General features: G+C 36.2%; 1 protein-coding gene across 2 annotated transcripts in view; it reads left to right on the top strand.

Moving 5' to 3' along the window:
* The window catches only part of PHKB (phosphorylase kinase regulatory subunit beta), a 234,784-nt gene that overhangs the window by 125,600 nt on the left and 84,968 nt on the right, over window positions 1–24,216 (top strand). For both annotated transcript variants that reach the window (XM_044256209.1, XM_044256210.1), the window contains 2 exons: window positions 5,274–5,432; window positions 23,395–23,489. In XM_044256209.1, coding sequence (XP_044112144.1) covers window positions 5,274–5,432; window positions 23,395–23,489 — 254 coding nt within the window. The remainder of the gene's footprint in view (window positions 1–5,273; window positions 5,433–23,394; window positions 23,490–24,216) is intronic.

Below are 24,216 nucleotides of genomic sequence, written 5' to 3'. Positions count from 1 at the left end.
TAATTGAAAGGAGACCCCAGGAGTAATGTAGACCAAAAAATAACAGAGATAGTCTACAGGAACAGGGACTTCACAGGCAATACAATGGCACTAAGTTCATATCTTTCAATAGTTATTCAATGTAATTGGGCTGATGGTCCCATCAAAAGACACAGAGTTTCAGATTGGATAAAAAAGCAGGACCCATCCATATGCTGTCTACAGGAGACTCATTTTGAACCTAAAGACACCTCCATATTGAAAGTGAGGGGATGGAGAAAAATTTACCACTCCAACAGACCACAAAAAAAATGCTGGGGTAGCAACCCTCATATCATCAAACTTGATTTTAAACAATCATAAGAGATATAGAGGACACTATATCATACTTAAAGGGTGTATCGAACAAGAAGATCTAACAATTTAAAATATCTATGCCTCCAACATGGGACCAGCCAATTATATAAACCTATTAATAAACACAACAAAGAACCATATAAATAATAATATATTAATAGTAGGAGACCTCAACACTGCACTCACAGCAGTGGACAGATCATCTAAGCCAAAGATCAACAAAGAAACAAGAGCTCTGAATGACACATTGGACTAGATGGACTTTGTAGATATATACAGAACATTCCATCCTAAAACAACTGAATACTCATTCTTTCTGAGTGCACATGGAACTTTTTCCAGAATAGACCATATACTGGGTCACAAATCAGGTCTCGACTGATATCAAAAGATTGGAGTTATCCCCTGCATATTGTCAGACCAAAATGCTTTGAAATTAGAACTCAACCACAAAAAAAAAAAAAAAAAAAAAAAAGTAACTCAAGTATTTGGAGGTTAAAAAGCATCCTGCTAAAGAATGAATGGGTCAATCAGCAAATTATAGAACTTAAACAACTCAGGGAAACCAATGAATGTGAAAACACATCCATTCCAAAGCTATGGGATATTGCAAAAGCGGTCCTTAGAGGGAAGTACAAAGCCTTCAGAGCCTCTCTCAAGAAAGCAGAAAGGTACCAATGCACAAGCTAAACTTGGACATAAAGGAGCTGTACAAAGAGCAGCAAATAAAACCTAAACCAAGCAGGAGAAGAGAAATAATAAAGATTAGAGGAGAAACCAATGAAATAAAACCAGAAAAACAGTAGAACAGATCAACAAAACTAGAAGCTAGTTCTTTGAAAGAATTAATAAGGGCCATAAACCTCTGGCCAGACTTATCCAAAAGAAAAGAGAAAGGACCCAAATCAATAAAATCAGGAACAAAAGGGGAGAAAGGGGAGAAATCACAACCAATACCGAGAAAACAGAAACAGTTATTAGCACTTATTATTAGCAGTTATATGCCAACAAACTAGGTAATTTGGAAGAAATGGATATTCCTGGAAACTTATAATCTATCAGGACTGAAACAGGAAAAAATAGACAATTGGAACAGATCAATAACCAGCAAGGAAATTGAAACAGTTATCAAAAACCTCCCCAAAAACAAAAGTCCAAGGCCAGGTGACTTCCCAGGGTAATTCTACCAAACATTTAAAGAAGAGATAATACCTATTCTACTGAAGGTGTTTCAAAAAATAGAAATGGAAGAAAACTTCCAAACTCTTTCTATGAGGCCAGCATTACCCTGATCCCCAAACCAGGCAAAGACCCCTTGCAACAAAAAGGAGAATTGCCGACAAAAATCCCTGATAAACATGGATGGATGCCAAAATACTCATCAAGATCCTAGTCAATAGGATCCAACAGTACATTAAAGGGATTATTCACTACCACCAGGTCGGATTTATTGTGACATGCAAGGGCAGTTTAACATTCGCAGATCAATCAACATGATAGATCACATCAACAAAAGAGGAGACAAGAACCATATGATCCTCTCAATTGATGCAGAAAAATGCACTTGACAAAGTAGAACATCCTTTCTTGATTAAAACTCTTCACAGTGGAGGGTTAGAGGGAACATACCTCAATCTCATAAAAGCCATCTATGAAAAGCACACAGCAAATATCATTCTCACTGGGGAAAAACTGGGAGCTTTTCCGTTAATGTCAGGAACAGGACAGGAATGCTCACTGTCACCACTATTGTTCAGCATAGTAGTAGAAGTCCTAGCCTCAGCAATCAGACAACAAAAAGAAAAGGCATTCAACTTGGCAAAGAAGTCAAACCCTCGCTCTTCATAGATGACATGATACTTTATGTGGAAAACCCAAAAGACTCCACCTCCAAATCACTAGAACTCATAAAGCAAATTAGCAATGTGGCAGAATACAAAATCAATGCACAGAAATCAGTCGCTTTTCTATACACTAACAATGTGACTGAAGAAGGAGAAATTTTTTTTTTTTTTTTAAGATTTTATTTATTTATTTGTCAGAGAGAGAGGGAGAGAGAGCGAGCACAGGCAGACAGAGAGGCAGGCAGAGGCAGAGGGAGAAGCAGGCTCCCTGCTGAGCAAGGAGCCCGATGTGGGACTCGATCCCCGGACGCTGAGATCATGACCTGAGCCGAAGGCAGCTGCTTAACCAACTGAGCCACCCAGGCGTCCCTGAAGAAGGAGAAATTAAGAAATAAATTCCACTTACAACTGCACCAAAAACCAAGATACCTAGGAATAAAACTAACCAAAGAGTTAAAGGATCTACACTCTAGAAACCACTGAAAGAAACTGAGGAAGACACAAGAGATGGAAAAACATTCCGTGCTCATGGATTGGAAGGATAAACATTGTGGAAATGTCTATGCTACTCAGAACCATCTACACTTTCAATGGAATCCCTGTCAAAAGACCATTGACATTTTTCACAGAGCTGGAACAAACAATCCTAAAATTTTAATGGAACCAGAAAAGATCCCGAATCACCAGGGGAATGTTGAAAAAGAAAGCCAAAGCTGGGGGCATCACAATGCCTGACTTCAATCTATGTTACAAAGCTGTGCTCATCAAGACAGCATGGTACTGCACAAAAAAAAGACAGATCAATGGAATGGACTAGAGAGTCCATAAATGGTCCCTCAACTAATGGTTAACTAATCTTTGAGAAAGCAGGAAAAAATATCTGATGGAAAAAAGACAGTCTCTTCAATAAATGGTATTGGGAAAATTAGACAGCCACATGCAGAAGAATGAAAGTGGACCATTTTCTTACACCATACACAAAGATAAACTCAAAATGATGAAAGACCTCAGTGTGAGACAGGAATTCATCAAAATCTTTAAGGAGAACACAGACAGCAACCTCTTCTACCTTGGACATAGCAAATTCTTTCAAAACATGTCTCGAAAGGGAAACAAAAGCAAAAATGAACTATTGGGACTTAATCAAGATAGAAAGCTTCTTCCCAGCAAAGGAAACAACCAATAAAACTAAAGGAAACGTATGGAATGGAAGAAGATATTTGCACATGTTATTATAGATAAAGGGCGGATATCCAGGATCTATAAAGAACTCAAGCTAACCTCCCAGAAAAGCAAATAATCCCATCAAGAAAAGGGCAGAAGACATGAAAAGACACTTCTCCAAGGAAGACATACCAATGGCTAACAGACACATGAAAAAAATGCTCCATGGCACTTGCCATCAGGGAAATACAAATCAAAACCACAATGAGATACCACCTTACACCAGTTAGGTCGGCAAAAATTAATAAGACTCGAAACAACAAATGTTGATGAAGATGTGGAGTCAAGGGAACCCTCTTACACTGTTGGTGGGAGTACGAGGTAGTACAGCCACTCTGGAAAACAATATGGAGGTTCCTCAAGACACTAAAAATATAGCTACCCTACAACTCAGCAATTACACTAGTAGGTATTTACCACAAAGATACAGGTGTAGTGAAAGAAAGGGGCACATGCACCCCAGTGTTCATAGCATCAGTGTCCATAATAGCTGAACTGTGGAAGGAGCCCAGACATCCTTCAGCAGATGAATGGATAAAGAAGATGTGGTTCATATATACAATGGAATATTGCTCAACCATCAGAAAGGAGGAATACATTTACATTGACATGGATGAAACTGAAGGAGATTATGCTAAGTGAAATAAGTCAATTGGAGAAAGACAATTATCATATGGTTTCACTCATTATGTCGAACATAAGGAATAGTGCAGAGGCAATAGGGGAAGGGAGGGAAACTGAATGGGAAGAGATCAGAGACAGAGACAAACCATATAAAACTCTTGACTCTGGGAAACCAACTGAGGGTTGCGGAAGGGGAGGTGGGTGGTTGGGTGGGGTAAATGGGTAATGGGCATTAAGGAGGGCACATGATGTGATGATCACTGGGTGGTGTATGCAACTAGTGAATGAATCCCTGAACATTATATCAGAAACTAATGTTTTGTACTATATGTTGAATAATGGAATTTAAAATAAATAAATAAGGAAACAAACAAACCAAATATCTCAATTGATAGATGTATGAAGGAAAAATATTTTTGGGAAATCTATGCCATTTTATTGGGAAAAATAAATTTACCCAGGGTTGATAGTACAAAAAGTCTTCTTTAGCATTCTACAAGAGTGTTGTTTTTTTCTTTATGTTACCCACAAAGATTTTAGGCTTTAAATGATAAATTTTAGTTTCTATCAAGGAATGTATTTATTTATTTATTTCTAAGATTTTATGTAAATTCAATTCAGTTAACATATAGAGTATTATTGATTTCAGGAGAAAGATTTAGTAATTTATTACTTGCATATAATGCCCTATGCTCATTACAACACATGCCCTTCAAGGAATGTTTTAAATAAGTTGCTCACAGAGGAGGATGGATTATTTTTTTCTCTTCAATGATATTAAATGGTAGATATTGGATTTGATGTTTAAAATGAGGATTTCTTTGCTTTAAGCAATGGCTCAGGGTTATAATTCTTCATTTGAGATTACACGGTATCTCATTTGTAATGCTTCTACAGACTAATCCTATTAAAGAAAACTTGTATGGCTTTAAATGTTTGCATACTGTGTTTTTGTTGATTCATTTAAAGGTGTTAAAATTAAATGTTGTTAAAGGAGATTATGTACGTATTATTGGCAAAGCATAGCATATGCTGTCAAATTAGTGTTAAAATCAAGGAGCTTTTTCCATGTTTTTCACTGGCAGTGTCTGAGACCATTATATCCAATTTCCTGTAGCTGATCAAATCTCTTACTTTCTTTAGAACACGTTTCTCTCTGTTTTCTAACATTTCAGTTTCTTGAGGGGAAAATTTGGGGAGGACACTGATCTTTGTATTTTAAATATGTATTTTTAAACTCCATAGGTTATCCTGTCATACCAAAGTACTATTACGTGCCAGCTGATTTTGTAGAATACGAGAAAAGAAACCCTGGTAGTCAAAAGCGATTTCCTAGCAACTGTGGCCGTGATGGAAAACTCTTTCTTTGGGGACAAGCCCTTTATATCATTGCAAAACTCCTGGGTAAGTAGAGAAGTTTGGGAACATTTTTTTCCCTTGATACCACGCTGTTAGAAATAAGTATATCTTTGCTCTCATCTTTCTTGGATTTGGATGGTGTTTCCTACTGTTAAGAGGTCTTGGGGAAGTTTCTTAGTATGTAAAGCTATATTAATATGTCTGTTTCACTGAATAATGATAGACAGTTTCTGGGAAGAATGTCAAATAGGTGTGAGTACCATTATGATCATTTAGGGGCTACATTCAGCTTGGTGGATAGGTTTCTAACAGGAGGCTGTGGAAATTTTGAGTTACTTTTATATAACATAACAAAAATTCTGATTTTATGCTTGCTCATAGCTTTAGTAAACCACTTGTCAAAAGGAATTGGTTAACTCAAAGTTCTCTTCTTTCCCATAAATATGCATTGGTAATTTAATCAGTTAGCTTAGAGGCTTAATGGAACCATTATTCATAATTTTTTGAGGATTTTTCAACTTCTCCCAAAACTTCTGCCGAATATGAGCACTCTTTGGACACATTGAGATGAAGGCTAATTTAAGGAACACACACACAAAAGCATTATTATGCATCTTTCTGCATCATCGCTTGCTTAAATTTGAAATATTATTAGCATTCCCATCAAAAAGGCTATCAAATTAGAGTCAGAATTTCTTAATGGCAAACAAATTATGAAATAGGCTGATTGTAAATACTGTATGTACCTGCACTAAAAGAACTGCTTACCGTGTGAAGTATGTTATTGTCTTTGCTGTTCCCAGTATTACTGCATAAATGCTAAATTTGTTTGTGTTGTAAGAATAATCATCTTGGGTTTCTTTCTTTCTTTTTTTTTACATTCCATTAGGGAAGAATATTTCAGATTTCCAATTCAAGCTTTACACAAATGATATATAAAAGCACACAGAAGCTAACCAAAGAAGAGAAAATTAAGTTAATGCTGTTTTCAATTTGCTTGTTTCCTAACTGCATTTTCCGGGTCTCCCTATATACTTAATGCTAATTTAAGAACCTGTAGAAAAATTTTCTTCTTTTAAGGGGACAGCTTTTGGATAAGGAGTTGATATTATTTATACAGGTATTTCTTTTAGATTTTCCAAAAGAAAAAATATATATATATATACCTGAAGTAGTTTTCTTAGAATCAAGCCAAGTTGGCAAGGTTATCTCTGGTTAGAATGTTATTTTCCATCTCACTAGCATGAATACAAAGGAGTCTTCTGGTGATACAGTTAAATAAAACATGTTGTAGTAAAGAAGTAGTTAACTGATCTAAGGATAAGAATTTTAACATCTGAATCATAATTTTCTATATATTGGAGCTTGGAAATTATAATTGAGCTTAATGAAATTTTTCTGATTCTGAGGTTGAAAACTAGAACTTGGGATATTGAGTTTGAGATCTAAACCTTTATCATCCTGCTTTTTGCTCTGTATCTGGTCTGTGATTAAGTGCTAGGAAGAGTGCTATTTGAGCAAAGTCTATGGATAAAATTGAGGAGGCTAATGAATTGGGAATGCAGAATTGACTGTACTATACATAAGCAACTTGGGTTTTTAAAAAGGAAGAAATTGAAAATAGTATCAGTCAGAAAAAAGCATTGTACCTTCCTTACTCTAAAATAAATGTATTGAATGTAGACAGATTTTTATTGTAGATAGCATTTCCTTATGTTAAGATGAGTGTGAACAGAAATAGTCCAGGCCAGACCTTCTCATCTCTGTTTCATGACCAAAAAGAAGAAAAACTTCAAAGAAAGAGTCTATTTCTCTTTTCCCTGCTGAGCTCCTAAAAAAGCAGTTGAGAACATACAGAAGCTGTGTTGCAAACTATGAAACCACATACTTTCTCTGCTGCTGAAAAAAGAGATGCTACATATTCATTAGCACTCTGACCTAGCTGTGTGTCATCTGGTTAACAAACTCACTGGTTAAGATGAATAAGATCTCAGAAGACTGAATCATTTAGTTACTCTTAACTCTTATATACTTGCCCCCAAGAACATTAAACTTCTATGGATGTTATTGAGATTCCAGATGCCATATTTATTAACAAAGTCTTATTTATTCATTAAAGGGGCATGATTGGATATTTGCTTGACAGTATTTTGTGGGTCCATTTAATTGGAATTAACTGAAAATAATAGAATAGTAAATTTTTGAAATTATTCTATGATATATGACTTTTATTAATTCAGGCCAGTTTGCATCCAGTGAAATCTAGTAAGAATATTTTGCATATATATATATATATATATATATATATAAATATATATATATACCCTAATGAATAATTATGCAACAAAACTATGTGACTTTCATCCCATTGTTAGAGCAAAAAGACTCAATATGCTGTTTCCTGGCCTAAGACCTGAACTACCTAGTGTATTCTTAGAAAATAATTATTACAGTACTTCTTTCTTTAGAAAATTCAGATTTTAAGAAAATCAGTAGTTGCTATAAAATAAGTCAAAAGTTATAAATATTAATTTTATTTATTTGTTTATTTATATTTGACATAGAATTGCTATTACTGGAATACTATATTCTAATGTTTTCTTACAGTATTACATTATAGAAAATATTAGAGATGATTAAAAATAAAATCAAGTTTACATCTGATCTTCAGGCAAAACATGATGATTGTTAGTATTTGCTGTCTATCCCTTGTTCTTTTTTTTTTATATAACTTTTTTTTATTACATGTTAGTTTTTGATGTAGTGTTCCATGATAAACATGCTTATTTTAAACCAGATTAGACATATTTTAAGATATAACATTTGAGGGGCACCTGGGTGGCTCAGTGGGTTAAAGCCTCTGCCTTCGGCTCAGGTCATGATCTCAGGGTCTTGGAATCAAGCCCCGCATTGGGCTCTCTGCTCAGCAGGGAGCCTGCTTCCCTTTCTCTCTCTGCCTGCCTTTCTGCCTACTTGTGATCTCTCTGTCAAATAAATAAAAAAATCTTTAAAAAAATATAATATTTGACTTGTCTTAGAATAAAATGATCATTAGCTATACCTTTAATCATTATTTAAATTTGGAAGTTTAGAAACCTACCATAGAAGAGATGATCAGTCTCTGGAACACAGTGTATCTTTTTTGCCCATATTTTTAAATTTAAATTTAGTTAATTAGCATATATTATTGGTTTCAGAGGTACAGGCCCATGATTCATCAGTCTTATATAATACCCACTGTTCATTATATTACATGCCCTCCTTAATGTCCATCACCTTAATATCCTTCCTCCAACGCTCAGTTTGTTTCCTGTGATTAAGAGTCTCTTATAGTTTGTCTCCCTCTCTGGTTTAGTCTTGTTCTATTTTTTCCTCTCTTCCCCTGTGATCTTTTGTTTTGTTTCTTAAATTCCACATATCAGTGAGATCATATGATAATTGTGTTTCTGTGATTGACTTATTTCACTTTGCGTAATACCCTCTAGTTCCATCCACGTCATTACAAGTGGCAAGATTTCATTTATTTTGGTGGCTGCATAATATTCCATATATATGTGTATGTGTGTGTGTATACACACACGCACGCGTGTGCGCACGCGTGCACTCACACACACACACACACACATATGCCACACCTTGTTTATCCATTCATCTGTTGATGGAGATTTGGGCTCTTTCCATAGTTTGGCTATTTTAGATATTGCTACTATAAACATTGGGGTGCAAATGCCCTTTCAGATCACTACATTTGTATCTTTGGGGTGTACCTTTTTAAGTGTTTTGCAAAAATAGCTTCAAAAGTATTTATCACATAAAAGTCACTTGAAAAGCCATGATCTTTGGATTGGATTTTTTTTTGAAGTTAAGAATACAAGAGAAATGTAACATAAGGTTAATGATAACTAACTCTAAAACTTCCCCAAAGTCATTACTTAACTTTAATATATTTCTTATTCAGTGTTTTTAAAAAGAGAAACTAAGAGACCATGTTTCCTGGTCTTAGGTCTGGAAATAGCATATTGAGTTTAGCTTAAAAAAAATCTGACTTCTAGACTTTAGCTTTTCTTTTCAATATATTTTTAGTTAACTGCCCTTATATCCTGTACATCAGATATTCATGAACATGACCTTCATTTAGGCACCATTATAAGATGCCAAATCATTAAAGATTAGAGCATTATACACTGTATAACTTAAGATAGGTAGATAGAAGAATGTTTTTAGGATGGATACTTTGAAAACAATAAATATCAAGAGTTAAAATGAGGCATGTTCTCTGATTAAATTTGAAAATATTGAGCAATTTTTTAAAAGATTTAATTTGTTTTAGAGACAGAAAATGCATGAGTGAAGGGAGTGGGAGAGGGAGAGTATCTTCAAGCAGACTCCCCACTGAGCACAGAGCCCAATGTGGGGCTTGATCTCATGATCCATGAAATCATGACCCAAGCCTAAACCAAGAGTTAGAAGCTAGACCAGCTGTGCCAACCATATGCCCTAAAATATTGAGATATTTTAATTAACTACAACTTTCTTTCCAACACACAAACTCCCAGAATATTCAGGTGAATGAAAATTCTCTTGAATTTCACAAAGGATTTTTTTCCTTTTTGAGGGAGGTGTTATTGAATTTCCTAGGAGTGTTAATAAGAGATGTCTAAAGTGATAAGATATAGGGGTATATTAAAGTATGCTAGATGTTATATACTTATAAAGTTCCCAACTTAACTTTTTGGGTGTCTAGTGTTCTTTGGTAAGTCATTATTTGGAATCCAATTTATTTTCCAGTAGAAATTATGTTTTAAATGATTATTGACACCCAGCACACTTGTAACCAACCATTTGATATAGATTATTTCTCTTATATAATCATCTTTTTCCTTCACCTCCTTCTCTGCCTGTTTCTCTTCCTATTTTTCTTTTCATGTTTTTCTTGGACTGTGATGGAAAGATTAAGAGTTTTAGAGTCACGAACTTAAGAAACTGGACAGTTCAGGATTTCAGTGAAGTTTCTGCACTTATCACTTACATGACTTGAAGAATTTTCTTAACTTCTGTATCATCAGTTTTTTTTTTAACTGATGGATGGATTAACTGATGAAGAAATATACATAAAACATTTACTGTGGCACAGATACATACTTAAATGGCTCTGTTTCCTGTACTTCCTTCTGCCCTCCCTCTCTCAGTCAACATTTAAGAGATAGTATTTGTTAAAATGTATTTCATACTTCTTATTAACCAGACAACTTAGGATGCTCATGGGCCCTCCTTGTATGTACCCCCATAGTCACAAAGCATCACAAGAATAAAATGCTTCCCTAGTTGCTACTTAATCTTTTGTCTTCTCCATGATTTAGCTGCTATATGCTATATGCATACAGGCCTACTATATGCTAGTCACTGATATCCAGTAGCCCTACAGCAAGAAAATGACAACCTAGGAAATATATACTACTTCCTAATTCTAATCTTTGTAGCTAAGGTAAATTCATTTGCATTTGATTTCATTCATGGTATTTTTTGCCCAATTGACGTCAGATATAAAAACTACTGATTAAGCCTGGAAACCTAATGCTTTTTAAAGTTAAATTTAGTGATAAAGTGCCCCCTAGTGTGCACGAGGACAAAAGAAACTGGTCTTGATTTTCTTTCTTTTTTTTTTTATTTTTATTTTTATTTATTTATTTGACAGAGAGAGATACAGCAAGGTAGGGAACACAAGCAGGGGGAGTGGGAGAGGGAGAAGCAGGCTTCCAGCTGAGCAGGGAGCCCAATGTGGGGCTCCATCCCAGGATCCTGGGATCATGACCTGAGCAAAAGGCAGCTGCTTAACGACTGAGCCACCTTTGGCACCCTGGTCTTGATTTTCATTGGTCTCTTGACTTCAAAAGCAGTTGACTCCTTACTCAGTATAGCACAAGGTTTTGGTACTGATCAGTTAAAGATAAAATGAACAGATAAGAGTATACAGATACATTTCTACATTGTAGTTGCTAAGAGATTTCCCAGCTGTTACACTTCAGGAAACTTCAAGCAGAAAGACATTGATTTCTAAGCACTTTTGTTTGTTATCTTTTTCATGGTATCTGTGTGATTGCTAGTGCCCTGAAGTGGGATTTCTGGGCAGTAGGCATTATAAACATCTTGCAAGCACATGTAATACAGTATGACTCTAAAAGCTTCACCTAAGAAGATTTTCTTCCTTTAGCTTATTATATAAATTTCTGGCTTTCTTAAAACTAAAATTTTTAGTTAAATTGCTACTAAGGCTAGGAAACTTGTATAAAAATTTATGATCCCACCCTTAAATATATTAGTAAAATTGAATATAAAAGCCGTAATGCCTAGAGTCTGAGAAGACTGCATACATCAGACTGTTTCCCAGAAATACTAATAATACCTGCCTCAAAATGTATCCGATTCTGTGCTCCGTCCTTTGTAAGTTTTAACCTAGGTAATCCTCCTAGCTTCATATGAGTCATAACTGAGGCTCAAAAGAGTTTAGCAACTCATCCAAGGTTACATAGCCCGTGACTGATTTGCTGATTTATTCAGGAATCTGCAGGGTGATTGTATCACCTCTAACCTTTCTGTCAATAAATATGCTCATTAAAAATAAAAACCTTGCTAATAATAAAAGGTATTAATTTGTATCCTGTTTTCATTTACATGCTTATTTTTATAAAACTATGTCTTAGTCATTTTTTGTCCTCTATGAATTGTCTAGTTTTCTTTGCCCATTTAATTTTGATTTTTATGGGTTTTCTTATCAGTCTGCATGAATGTTTTATGTATTAGGTGTATTGACCTCTTTGGTATTTTCCTAGTTTGTTTGCCTATGAATTTTTTTTTTTGCATTGCTTTTTGATGAACAAGATTTAAAATCTTTATATAATTAGATCTATCATTATTTTTCAATTTAATTCTGGCCATGGAATTTAACATTTAATTCTAAGAAATCCATCCCTGTTAGTCAATTGAGTTAAAAGCATTTATAAATTTGAATTTTTTTGGTATGGTATCTGAGGTTGAGAATCTACATTTTCTTTTTCTCTGTAGCTTATTTCTTAATACATGTGTTACTAATAGGTGGCACTACAGCTGAGAATCAGTTAGGCTTAGAAGCACATGATTTTACCCTATAAATTATCTGCTGAGCCTATTTTAGTGTGTTCTATATAATTTTGGTGTCATGATAAAAAATTACTTGCTCTGTTAAATTTCCTTTGGATTGTCATTTTATTAAAGAAACAAAAATTCTTCTTGATATTTTCTCTTTACCCTCAATAATGATTGAAGTAAACCTGGTGTGTTTTTCATAAATTATCTACACACAAAAAATGCAAGTATTAATGAACCTAATCTGTTGTCTAAAGATTTAAAGACAGCTGTCCCTATTTATAGAAATGCTTATCTCTGAAGTTTGTTACCATACTATGAAAGGTAGAAAGCCGTTGGTCTTATATCCTTGTTCCGTTATTTTCATTTTAAATATTCTGTAGTTGGTTGGGCACACATTCCTTCAGGCTTTCACTTTTCACCAGAAAGCAAGTACCATGGAACTGGCACAGTGAGGAATTCTGTTTTGCCTCCTGAATGTCAAAAATCAATGCAGTTCAAAAAAATACGTTTATAATATGATCTTTTTAAGGTATTAGTCACTTTTACCATTATGAAAATTAAAGCAATGATTATAGCAATTGATGTTTCCAAATTTGTTAATCCAGCAGTTTATTATTTTGTTTAATAAGTCTCTTGGGCACCTACTATATGGAAGATGCTATGCTAGAAAGTGGGGAATAGCCATGAATGAGAAGCATACAGCCTGTGGGGTTACAGATGAGCACATGGTGGAAGTTCAGATGTCAAGCTGGATATATAGATGCAGCACAAATAGAGAAATGAGAAGGAAATACAAAGAAATAAGCTTTTTCAAGAGACTTGGTTAACTGATCCTTATCAATTTTACAGATTAGCATTTATGCTTTCCAAGGATTTAAGATTTACTAATTTTTCTGTCATTTATAAATAACATAATAATAAAGATAGAATTTTATTTCTGTGGAAAGACAGTGAAACATTAATTATGTAAAATGCTTGTTGATAGTGGAAATTTTTTCACATCCAATGATCAGACAAATGAAATAGGGAAATAATTTGGTGCTATTTAGAATATCATTGTACTAATCAACCCTGCATCATGAGCTCAACTGATATTAATAAATAGAAATTATATGGCGGTATTTGCCATAATTAAGCCTACATTGATTTGGTTTAAATTTTACAAAAGTGTATTTTTTTTCAGAGGTAGAAGAATATTCTGTGATTTGAATAGGAAAAATATAACATATCAAGGTCTAAGTTACTTGTTGAATGTTTTCTCCTATTGGTATATTTTCCATCTGTGTTATATACAGTGTCAGTGTTCTTAAAGGGTAAAATTAGTCTAGGCTATGAGTACAAACTCGAGAGAGAGACTGTGTTTGAATCTAAGCTCTGTCATTTACTTTCTGCGTGCAAGTTTCTGAGCCCCTCCGTGCCTCCATTTTGTCATCTGTAAAATGACAAGATTGTGGTGAGGATTAATGAATTAGTATAAATGAACTGCTCAAATGAGGCTAGGAACAGAGTGAGCACCTGGTGAGTGTTTCTGTGGTTCCTGTGACAGACGCAACAGCGCCTGCACTGTTCCTCCTTTCTCTTGTCATGCTATCATTAATATCACTTTTATTATTACTAAAAACATCTTTCAAGAGTTACTGAAAACACCTTTTGTGATTCTGTCTTTTGGATAACATTGCATTCATGCCCTGAAGTTAACCCTAGAATAGAAATACCTGTATAATGAGAAACATTACCCCAGCTGCAAGGAAATTTACAAGCGTTTCTGTGGTTGACTTTCTGCTCTGTTTTTCAGAATTATTCACTGACTTAAAGAAGTACCTAAAAAACTATGGAAAATTAGGTTGTTGGTTTTTGTTTGTTTGCTTGGTTGGTTGATTTTTTACTAAATATTATACACAGGTAAATTTATATGACATTCAGCATGGTGTCATTTTTATGTAATCAGTAAAGAACTGAAGATCAAATATGAAATGAAGACTTTTCATAGCATAAGTGCAGCAAAAATTGTGCTGATTCACTTTGGAAGAAATTAGATTTTTTTTTTTATTAAATTTTTAAATTTTTTATAAACATATATTTTTATCCCCAGGGATACAGGTCTGTGAATCGCCAGGTTTATACACTTCACAGCACTCACCAAAGCACCTACCCTCCCCAATGTCCATGACTCCACCCCCCTTCTCCCAACCCCCCTCCCCTCAGCAACCCTCAGTTTGTTTTGTGAGATAAAGAGTCATTTATGGTTTGTCTCCCTCCCAATCCCATCTTGTTTCATTGATTTTTCTCCTACCCACTTAAGCCCCCATGTAGCATCACCACTTCCTCATATCAGGGAGATCATATGATAGTTGTCTTTCTCCGCTTGACTTATTTCGCTAAGCATGATACGCTCTAGTTCCATCCATGTTGTCGCAAATGGCAAGATTTCATTTCTTTTGATGGCTGCATAGTATTCCATTGTGTATATATACCACATCTTCTTTATCCATTCATCTGTTGATGGACATCTAGGTTCTTTCCATAGTTTGGCTATTGTGGACATTGCTGCTATAAACATTCGGGTGCACGTGCCCCTTTGGATCACTACGTTTGTATCTTTAGGGTAAATACCCAGTAGTGCAATTGCTGGGTCATAGGGCAGTTCTATTTTCAACATTTTGAGGAACCTCCATGCTGTTTTCCAGAGGGGTTGCACCAGCTTGCATTCCCACCAACAGTGTAGGAGGGTTCCCCTTTCTCCGCATCCTCTCCAGCATCTGTCATTTCCTGACTTGTTGATTTTAGTCATTCTGACTGGTGTGAGGTGATATCTCATTGTGGTTTTGATTTGTATTTCCCTAATGCCGAGTGATATGGAGCACGTTTTCATGTGTCTGTTGGCCATCTGGATGTCTTCTTTTCAGAAACGTCTGTTCATGTCCTCTGCCCATTTCTTGATTGGATTATTTGTTCTTTGGGTGTTGAGTTTGCTAAGTTCTTTATAGATTTTGGACACTAGTCCTTTATCTGATATGTCGTTTGCAAATATCTTCTCCCATTCTGTCAGTTGTCTTTTGGTTTTGTTAACTGTTTCCTTTGCTGTGCAAAAGCTTTTGATTTTGATGAAATCCCAAAAGTTCATTTTTGCCCTTGCTTCCCTTGCCTTTGGCGATGTTCCTAGGAAGATGTTGCTGTGGCTGAGGTCGAAGAGGTTGCTGCCTGTGTTCTCCTCAAGGATTTTGATGGATTCCTTTCTCACATTGAGGTCCTTCATCCATTTTGAGTCTATTTTCGTGTGTGGTGTAAGGAAATGGTCCAATTTCATTTTTCTGCATGTGGTTGTCCAACTTTCCCAACACCATTTATTGAAGAGGCTGTCTTTTTTCCATTGGACATTCTTTCCTGCTTTGTCGAAGATTAGTTGACCATAGAGTTGAGGGTCTATTTCTGGGCTCTCTATTCTGTTCCATTGATCTATGTGTCTGTTTTTGTGCCAATACCATGCTGTCTTGATGATGACGGCTTTGTAATAGAGCTTGAAGTTCGGAATGGTGATGCCACCAACTTTGGCTTTCTTTTTCAATATTCCTTTGGCTATTCGAGGTCTTTTCTGGTTCCATATAAATTTTAGGATTATTTGTTCCATTTCTTGAAAAAGATGGATGGTACTTTGATAGGAATTGCATTAAATGTGTAGATTGCTTTAGGTAGCATAGACATTTTCACAATATTTATTCTTCCAATCCAGGAGCATGGAACATTTTTCCATTTCTTTGTGTCTTCCTCAATTTCTTTCATGAGTACTTTATAGTTTTCTGAGTATAGATTCTGTGCCTCTTTGGTTAGGTTTATTCCTAGGTATCTTATGGTTTTGGGTGCAATTGTAAATGGGACTGACTCCTTAATTTCTCTTTCTTCTGTCTTGCTGTTGGTGTAGAGAAATGCAACTGATTTCTGTGCATTGATTTTATATCCTGACACTTTACTGAATTCCTGTACAAGTTCTAGCAGTTTTGGAGTGGAGTCTTTTGGGTTTTCCACATAGAGTATCATATCATCTGCGAAGAGTGATAATTTGACTTCTTCTTTGCCGATTTGGATGCCTTTAATTTCCTTTTGTTGTCTGATTGCTGAGGCTAGGACTTCTAGTACTATGTTGAATAGCAGTGGTGATAATGGACATCCCTGCCGTGTTCCTGACCTTAGTGGAAAAGCTTTCAGTTTTTCTCCATTGAGAATGATATTTGCAGTGGGTTTTTCATAGATGGCTTTGATGATATTGAGGTATGTGCCCTCTATCCCTACACTTTGAAGGGTTTTGATCAGGAAGGGATGCTGTACTTTGTCAAATGCTTTTTCAGCATCTATTGAGAGTATCATATGGTTCTTGTTCTTTCTTTTATTGATGTGTTGTATCACATTGACTGATTTGCGGATGTTGAACCAACCTTGCAGCCCTGGAATAAATCCCACTTGGTCGTGGTGAATAATCCTTTTAATGTACTGTTGAATCCTATTGGCTAGTATTTTGGTGAGAATTTTTGCATCTGTGTTCATCAAGGATATTGGTCTATAGCTCTCTTTTTGGATGGGATCCTTGTCTGGTTTTGGGATCAAGGTGATGCTGGCCTCATAAAATGAGTTTGGGAGTTTTCCTTCCATTTCTATTTTTTGGAACAGTTTCAGGAGAATAGGAATTTGTTCTTCTTTAAATGTTTGGTAGAATTCCCCCGGGAAGCCATCTGGCCCTGGGCTTTTGTTTGTTTGGAGATTTTTAATGACTGTTTCAATCTCCTTACTGGTTATGGGTCTGTTCAGGCTTTCTATTTCTTCCTGGTTCAATTTTGGTAGTTTATATGTTTCTAGGAATGCATCCATTTCTTCCAGATTGTCAAATTTGTTGGCGTAGAGTTGCTCATAGTATGTTCTTATAATAGTTTGTATTTCTTTGGTGTTAGTTGTGATCTCTCCTCTTTCATTCATGATTTTGTTTATTTGGGTCCTTTCTCTTTTCTTTTTGATAAGTCTGGCCAAGGGTTTATCAATTTTATTAATTCTTTCAAAGAACCAGCTCCTAGTTTGGTTGATTTGTTCTATTGTTTTTTTGGTTTCTATTTCATTGATTTCTGCTCTGATCTTTATGATTTCTCTTCTCCTGCTGGGCTTAGGGTTTCTTTCTTGTTCTTTCTCCAGCTCCTTTAGGTGTAGGGTTAGGTTGTGTACCTGAGACCTTTCTTGTTTCTTGAGAAAGGCTTGTATCGCTATTTATTTTCCTCTCAGGACTGCCTTTGTTGTGTCCCACAGATTTTGAATCGCTGTGTTTTCATTATTATTTGTTTCCATGAATTTTTTCAGTTCTTTAATTTCCCAGTTGACCCATTCATTCTTTAGAAGGATGCTGTTTAGTCTCCATGTATTTGGGTTCTTTCCAAATTTCCTCTTGTGATTGAGTTCTAGTTTCAGAGCATTGTGGTCTGAAAATATGCAGGGAATGATCCCAGTCTTTTGATACCGGTTGAGACCTGATTTATGACCCAGGATGTGATCTATTCTGGAGAATGTTCCATGTGCACTAGAGAAGAATGTATATTCTGTTGCTTTGGGGTGGAATGTTCTGAATATATCTGTGATATCCATCTGGTCCAGTGTGTCATTTAAGGCCTTTATTTCCTTGTTGATGTTTTGCTTAGATGATCTGTCCATTTCAGTGAGGGGAGTGTTAAAGTCCCCTACTAGTATTGTATTATTGTCAATGTATTTCTTTGATTTTGTTATTAATTGGTTTATATAGTTGGCTGCTCCCATGTTAGGGGCATAGATATTTAAAATTGTTAGGTCTTTTTGTTGGAGAGACCCTTTGAGTATGTTATACTGTCCTTCCTCATCTCTTATTATAGTCTTTGGCTTAAAATCTAATTAATCTGATATAAGGATTGCCACTCCTGCTTTCTTCTGATGTCCATTAGCATGGTACATTGTTTTCTACCCCCTCACTTTAATTTTGGAGGTGTCTTCAGGTCTAAAATGAGTCCTTGTAGGCAGGATATAGATGGGTTTTGTTTTTTTATCCATTCTGATACCCTGTGTCTTTTGATTGGGGCAGTTAGCCCATTAACATTCAGGGCAACTATTGAGAGATATGAATTTAGTGCCATTGTATTGCCTGTAAGGTGACTGTTACTGTATATTGTCTCTGTTTCTTTCTGATCTACTACTTTTAAGGTCTCTCTTTGCTAAGAGGACCCCTTTCAATATTTCTTATAGAGCTGGTTTGGTGTTTGCAAATTCTTTCAGTTTTTGTTTGTCCTGGAAGCTTTTTATCTCCTCTTCTATTTTCAGTGATAGCCTAGCTGGATATAGTATTCTTGGCTGCATGTTTTTCTCGTTTAGTGCTCTGAATATATCATGCCAGTTCTTTCTGGCCTGCCAGGTCTCTGTGGATAGGTCTGCTGCCAGTCTAATGTTTTTACCCTTGTATGTTGCAGACTTCTTTTCCCGGGCTGATTTCAGGATTTTCTCTTTGTCACTAAGACTTGTAGATTTTACTATCAGGTGATGAGGTGTGGACCTATTTTTATTGATTTTGAGGGGCGATCTTAGCATCTCCTGGATTTTGAGGTTTGTTCCCTTTGCCATATTAGGGAAATTCTCTACAATAATTCTCTCAAATATACCTTCTTCTCCCCTCTCTCTTTCTTCTTCTTCTGGAATCCCAATTATTCTAATGTTGTGTCAGCTTATGGTGTCACTTATCTCTTGAATTCTCTCCTTGTGGTCCAGTATTTCTTTGTCTCTCTTTTGCTCAGCTTCTTTATTCTCTGTCATTTGGTCTTCTATGTCACTAATTCCTTCTGTCTCATTTATCCTAGCAGTAATAGCTTCCATTTTTGATTGCACCTCATTAATAGCTTTTTTTATTTCAACTTGGTTAGATTTTAGTTCTTTTATTTCTCCAGAAAGGATTTTTATCTCTTTGGAGAGGGTTTCTCTAATATCTTCTATACCTTTTTCGAGCCTGGCTAGAACCTTGAGAATCGTCATTCTGAACTCTAGGTCTGTCGTATTAACAATGTCTGTATTGATTAGGTCCCCAGCCTTTGGTACTGCCTCTTATTCTTTTTTTTATGGTGAATTTTTCCGTGTCGTCATTTTGTAGATAAGATTTGCTTTCTCCTCCTCTGGAATTCCGCTGTTTTCCTTGGTGAGTGAAGTTGGTCTTGGCTGGGTTTCTTGTTGGTCTTCTTGGGGAGGGGCGTGTTGTAGTGATTCTCAAGTGTCTTTGCCCCAGGTGGAATTGCACCGCCCTTAGCAGGGACCAGGCTATGTAATCCGCTCGGGTTTGCTTACAGGAGCTTTTGTTTCCTGAGCACTTTCTGTAGAGTTCTGGAGGACGGGAATGAAGATGGCGGCCTCCCAGTCTCTGGCCCGGAGGAGCCGAGAGCTCGGGGTCCCGCTTCTCAGTGCACCCTCAGAGAAAAGCGCCCAACTGCCCCTGTCTCCCTGGCCTCCTGCGCTTAGAGGAAATCGCTCAATTGGTCGCACTTAGAGAAAAGTGCCCGGTCGCTTTTGTCTGTGTAGCCTCTGGCCGTGCTCCAAGCTCACCCAGCCTGCGACCGGTTCAAGGTAACCCCGAGCTGAGAGCTCACTCCCAGCTTTGTCGCTGTAGCTGGCTTCCCCGCTCTAATACCTGTGAGCTCTGTGACACTCAGACACCCCCGGTCCTTCTGTGACCCCGCGGGACCTGACGTTATGCTGACCCCGGTTTAGCCTCTGGAGCGATGTTCCTCCGTGGAGCAGACTTTTAAAAGTCCTGATTATGTCGCCCTTGGATTTTATCCATAGTTGCCACAAGGAGCTACCAGGTGGAAGGGGATTCCAGTACAACAGTATAACAGCAGTTGAAGCCATTGCTTTCATGATGGTTAGCACCCCATGAAAAATGCTGTCTCAGAAATCTATCAGAATTTAGTATCAGGAAACACTTTGTCTCCCCTTCATGAATTGGTTAAAAAAAAAAAAAAAAGAGAGAATGTAAATACAGTATTTTGAGACCAGCTTTATTGAACATAATTTACATGCTATATCTTAACATATTCAAAGTTTAAATGCAGTGGTTCTAATTTATTCACAGAGTTGAATAACCATCACCACAATCAATTTTAGAATATTTTCATCACCCTTCAAAAACCTCATGCCCAGTTACTCCCCAACCACCCCTAATCACTTCAGCCTTTCCCCCAACACTGGATACTTGTTAATCTACTTTCTATCCCTGTAGATTTGCCTATTCTGGACATTTCATATACCTTGAATCATATAATACCTGGCCTTTGCACCCTGTTGTCAAGGTTCACTGATGTATCATATTCTTTCTATGGTCAAAAAACAGTGCATTGTATGTATACACCACATTTGATTTTTCCATTTATCTGGTGATGGACATTGGGATTGTTTCTATTATTTTGCTTTTATGAATAATGCTGCTTTGAACTTTCATGTATAAGTTATTGCTTGACATTTGTTTTCATTTCTCCTGGGTATATACCTAGGGGTAGAATTGCTGAGTCATTTGGTAACTCTGTGTTTAACATTTTGAGTAATTCCAGACTGTTTTCTAAAGTAACTGTACCGTAATGCATTCTATCTAACAATGTATGAGGATTCCAGTTTCTTTCTTTTTTTTTTTTTTTTAAAGATTTTATTTATTTATTTGACAGAGAGATCACAAGCAGACGGAGAGGCAGGCAGAGAAGAGATAGAGGGAAGCAGGCTCCCTGCTGAGCAGAGAGCCAGCCCAATGTGGGACTCGATCCCAGGACCCCGAGATCATGACCTGAGCCGAAGGCAGTGGCTTAACCCACTGAGCCACCCAGGCGCCCAAGGATTCCAGTTTCTGTGCATCCTCTCCAACCATTGTTCTTGTCTGCTTTTTGATAATAAGCATCCTAATGAATATGAAGTGGTATCTCATTGTGATTTTGATACGCATTTCTCAAATGACTTAATGTTATTGAGCATCTTTTCATGAGCTTACTGGTAATTTGTGTATTTTGGGGGGAAGTGTCAGTTCGGGTACTGTGGCCATTTTTAAATTGTATTCTCTTTTTTTATTGAGTCCCAAGATTTTTTATATATATTCAAGACAGAAGTCCTTTACAAGATACAAGATTTGTAGATATTTTCTCCCATTCTGTGGGCTGTTATTTTACTCTTTTCATTGTGTCCTTTGAGGTCCACAAGGTTATAATTTGACAAAGTTCAATTTATCTCATCTCTTATCTCATCTCTTATTTGTTACTTATGTTTTCATTTTGTAGTTTTGGCCTCCTTGAATGAGTTTGAAAGTATTTTCCCTACTGTTTTGGAAAAGTGTGTGAAAGATTGATTTTACTTCTTCTTTAACTGTTTGGTAGAATTCCCCAATGAAGCCATCATGTTCTGGGCTTTTGTTTTTTTGTTTGTTTTTCCAGGGTCTCAGTCACTTGTTATAAATCTGTTTATCGGGGTGCCTGGCTCAGTTGGTTAAACATCTGCCTTTGGCTCCGGTCATGATCTTAAGGTCCTGGAATTGAGCCCTGTGTCTCTCTGCTCAGTGGGGAGTCTGCTTCTCCCTGTCACTCTCACTCTCCCTCTGTGTGCTCTCTCTCAAATACATAATTAAAATCTTTAAAAATAAATAAATAAATATAGTTTATATTAGGTTATCTAAATTATTGGCATACATTTGTTCATGGTATTATCATATACTCCTAAAGGTCAGTGATAATGTTTGTAACTTCCATTCCTGATTTAATAATTTGAGGCTTCTTTTTTTATTGTTCAATCTAGCTAAAGTTTTGTCCACTTTTTAAAAATTAACATAAGGGGCCCCTGGGTGGCTCAGTGGGTTAAAGCCTTTGCCTTTTGCTCAGATCATGATCCCAGGGTACTGGGATCAAGCCCCACATCAAGCTCTTTACTGAGCAGAGAATCTGCTTCCCTCTCTCTCTCTGCCTGCCTCTCTGCCTACTTGTGATCTCTGTCTGTCGAATAAATTAAAAAAAAAAGTATCTTTAAAAAAACTAAAAATAAAAAAGATTAATCTGTTTAAAATTAACATATAATGTATTATTTGCTTCAGGGGTACAGGTCTGTGAATTATCAGTCTTACATAATCTATAACACTCACCATAGCACTTATCCTCCCCAATGTCCATAACCCAGCCACCCTATCCCTCCCCCCAACCCCCAGCAACCCTTTTGTCCACTTCTGAGCTTTTCAAGAATCTACTTTTAGTTTCACTTATATTCCCTCTTGCTTTTCTCTATTTTATTTCATTAACTTCCACTCTAATCTTTACTATTTCCTTCCTTCTGCTTGCTTTTGATTTAGTTTTCTCTTTTCATCTGCTGTCTTAAGATGTAAAGATAAGTTACTGATTTGAAGTTTTTCTTCTGTTTAATATAGGCATTTATAGCTTCAGATTTTCCTCTGAGCATTGATTTAGCTACATCCACAAGTTTTGGTATATTGTATCTTCATTTTCAATCATCTCATCAGAACATGTATTAGAAACTATTTTCTAATTTCCCATTTGTTTTCTTCTTTGACCCATTGGTTATTTAGGAGTGTGTTAATTTCCATGTATTTGTGAATTTCTAAAATTTCTTTCTATTGACTGATTTCTAATTTTATTCTATTGTGGTCAGAATCATACTTTGTATAATTTTAACTCTTTAACTCTTTAAATTTATTGAGTATTGTTCTATGGCTTAGTATATGGAAGATACTCTGTGTACATTGAGGAGGATATATATTGTGCTCTTGTCGGATGAAGTATTCTGTTGCTATTAGATCAAGTTGGTTTATAGTGTAAAGATGAATTTTTGACAATGTCATTTCTCTTCTTTTTTTTTTCAGCTGATGAATTAATCAGCCCTAAAGACATTGATCCTGTCCAGCGCTATGTCCCACTACAGAATCAGCGTAACGTGAGCATGAGATTTTCCAATCAAGTAAAGAGATTTTTTTTTCTTAATTTAGACACATCTAGAGACATTTAAAGATTAATTTTAAAAGAAATTTTATTCTGAATGGGTTTTTGTTTCTTTTTCTGAGGGCAAGACTTTTCTCTTTTCTGGTTAATTAAGATTTACTTGTGGTAAAAGATTACTTGTTAATGAAGAAGTATGAGTCAGATATGTCAACAGGATGTCTTCCAGGCAGGCATTTTCATCTTCACAGTGGTTGAGTTTAAGGTGTTAAATGCCTTCAGGAGGATACAGTATGTATGTGTGGGCAAGAGGATATATGTGGGGTAAGTGGGGTCCCATGAAAGGCCCTGTGCTTAATGTCTGTCCATTTCTATATCTCTGTGACAGGACTGAGTGAGTGACAGAGTTTTCTTAGTATTTGGTGACATGTTGGGTGAAGGAATAATTTAAAATTTTTTACACTTAGTAGCTATGGATTCAGACTGTGTTGTGTCAACAAAATAAGTGTTTGCAGGATCAGCAAGATTGATGTTGATTTGAGCAAACCCTCAAGTATTAAATGATACCAGTAATGAGGACTGTTAAAATGAGAATGTTGTGGATTCGGGAAACTGCCTGAGGAGAAAGGGAATGAACCTGAGTGTGTGCCTGGGATTCTAAGCAGTTTACATTGATTTAATAAGAATCACAGCACTTCCAGAAGATAAGCTTATAAAATCAAAATGCTTCTTTTGGGGTGCCTGGGTGG

Source organism: Neovison vison, chromosome 7 (assembly GCF_020171115.1).
Source record: "Neovison vison isolate M4711 chromosome 7, ASM_NN_V1, whole genome shotgun sequence".
Lineage (NCBI taxonomy): Eukaryota > Metazoa > Chordata > Mammalia > Carnivora > Mustelidae > Neogale > Neogale vison.
Note: the sequence above shows the minus strand (reverse complement) of the source record. Positions and strands in the feature narration are given on the sequence as shown.